Source organism: Alligator sinensis, unplaced genomic scaffold (assembly GCF_000455745.1).
Source record: "Alligator sinensis unplaced genomic scaffold, ASM45574v1 scaffold614_1, whole genome shotgun sequence".
NCBI classification, from domain to species: domain Eukaryota; kingdom Metazoa; phylum Chordata; order Crocodylia; family Alligatoridae; genus Alligator; species Alligator sinensis.
Window position 1 is genome coordinate 5,986 of NW_005842294.1, and position 2,231 is coordinate 8,216.

The following is a 2,231-nucleotide window of genomic DNA, read 5'->3' on the forward strand; positions in this document are numbered from 1 at the left end:
GCCCCGGGCAGCACCTCCCTGCCCCCTCCCTCATCGCGGGGGTGTTGATCTGCCCCCCCATGCCCCTTTCCTCCCCGCTCCCCTTCTGACTTATCAGCTGGAGGTAGATCTCCACACTGCCAGCTCTGCTCCATGCTGTACTGCAGCTGCACGCAGCACAGGTATTTATTGGCCAAATTATTGTCCCAATGGGGCCGATATCTGATGTAGAAAATTTTCTTTATATCGGTACTGATCCAATATTGGACCGATGTATTGGTGCACCTCTAATATAAATAGCACACTTCTGTATCACTGCATATGTCTTGACTGGATACGTAGAAATATCCTTTGCCATCATTATTCAATAAAGAAAGGTGTCCCTCCACAGTGATCATTCCATATCTCAGAGTGTGTCATTTATATTGTGTGCATCTGCGTGCATCTCTGTCTGACAGCAGACCTTCAATACTGGGACAGGGTGGATCTCCTCTAAGCCATGTGAATTTTGGACAGTAGTGTACTTTATCAACAGAATTTTGTTAAAACTAATTTAAATAATTTATTTGGGTATTGCTTCCATAATGCTGAAAAGCTATGGAAGCATCAGGAAAATCAGAATTTTCTATATTATGTAGGAACTTGCAAAGGCGAGTAAAATTTCTGGCTCTCAACACTGCACTTACCATAAGATAAGTTACTAGTTGAAATCTGTGTTATTACTTATTGGGGAAGTCTAGAGGCATAGAACTGAGTTTATATTGCTGTATTTTTCTCTCATACAACACACAACTTTTTCCAGAATTCAGCTGCTGGAAATTGGAGCGCACACTATAAACAAGGAAATATGGTACCAGCAGTTTCTGCCACTTAAGCTTCTTCTGGACAAAAGCAAAACTAACTCTGAACAGGATCCACAAGGTGCAGAAATATAAGCAGGCTTGGCTGCCTAGCAGCTACTACTTAGTTACTTAGTACAAGGAAAGATCTATTTTTTTTCTTCATCCTACCTTTCAAAAACAAGGTGCATAGGTTACCTGGAGGTGTATTGTGTGTGATAAAACATGGTAATGCAGAAGTTCACTCTACAGCTTTCTATTTAGAATTGTTTTCCTTTATAAGCAAGATTGTTATTGCAGCTTAAACATGTTTAATGGGAATAATAAATGAAAAACAAAATCCAGCCTCACTACCTGACTGTGCAGTGTCTGTGAATAGAACCGGGCAACAGTTTTTGGTCAAAACCATTTTTTTCCACTGAAATTCAGATTCAAGTGAAGCAAAACATTTAATTAAATTGTGTTTGAAATGAGCAAATTTGGTTAAGAAAAAAATCTTGAAAATTGAAGTAGAAACACTTTTTTTTTTTTTTTTTTTTTACTCTTTCAATTAACTATTTCAGTGTTATGTATTCAAATAGTGTTGTCTAACATACTGTTACTAGGCAACTAGGTAAAGGAGAAGTATCCCCTCCTCCAGTTTTTTGAATGGTACTCAAGTTGAGTCTTTAACTTCCATTGCTTTGCATTTGTTTAAAAGAAATGGAAGAAAAATACCTTGTTTTGGGTTAAAAGCAATGTGTCATATGCTACAAAAACAAATGGTTTTTAGTTTTTCATTTCATCGAGGAAAAGTGAAGAAATCTCATTAGGTTCACAATAAACAGATATATTTTTCAGTTTTCCTTTTTGACTACCAAACTTGAAAAAATGAATTATTCTTGTAGCCCTAGATTAATTTCTTGTCCGCCTTTTTTTTGGTTAGAATCAAGTATAACTAAACAGGTGATGGTGATCTGCACTCCTTGTTATGTATATGTTGAAGGCTAAAATCATTGTCTGTGTTGTCTTTTGGGAAACTAGAGCTGCATGGGACATATTCAACTAAATTCAGTTTCATTGAAGCATGGCATGGGGATTTTTGGGCTTTTTTTTGGTTTTGGGGGGGAGGGGCTGAGGGGGATTGGTTTTTGGGAAGGGAAGTAAGCAAAACTGAACAACTAGTTGGTCTAATTAAAGATATAGGTCAGTCGCATCTTATGCGCATTTAACTTGCGCAAATTCAACTATACGTGGGGTGGGGGGGGCAGGGCTTGAGCTTGCACATGTCACTGCTGCTTACCTGGAGGCCCATTATGACGGTGACAGCCAATGCCTCCAAAACCTCCTGCTGTCACCATGGAGCCATGGCCAGAGCTGTGTGGCCGGCCGCTGGGCGGTAATGGCAGGCCCGGGGGGGGTGGGGGGGCAGCC

The 2,231-nt window shown here is 39.9% G+C and overlaps 1 protein-coding gene across 1 annotated transcript in view; it reads left to right on the forward strand.

Annotated features, from left to right (window-relative positions):
* The window catches only part of WDR17 (WD repeat domain 17), a 70,526-nt gene that overhangs the window by 3,969 nt on the left and 64,326 nt on the right, over positions 1-2,231 (forward strand). Inside the window, exon 4 of the mRNA XM_025209550.1 lies at positions 782-900. Coding sequence (XP_025065335.1) covers positions 782-900 — 119 coding nt within the window. The remainder of the gene's footprint in view (positions 1-781; positions 901-2,231) is intronic.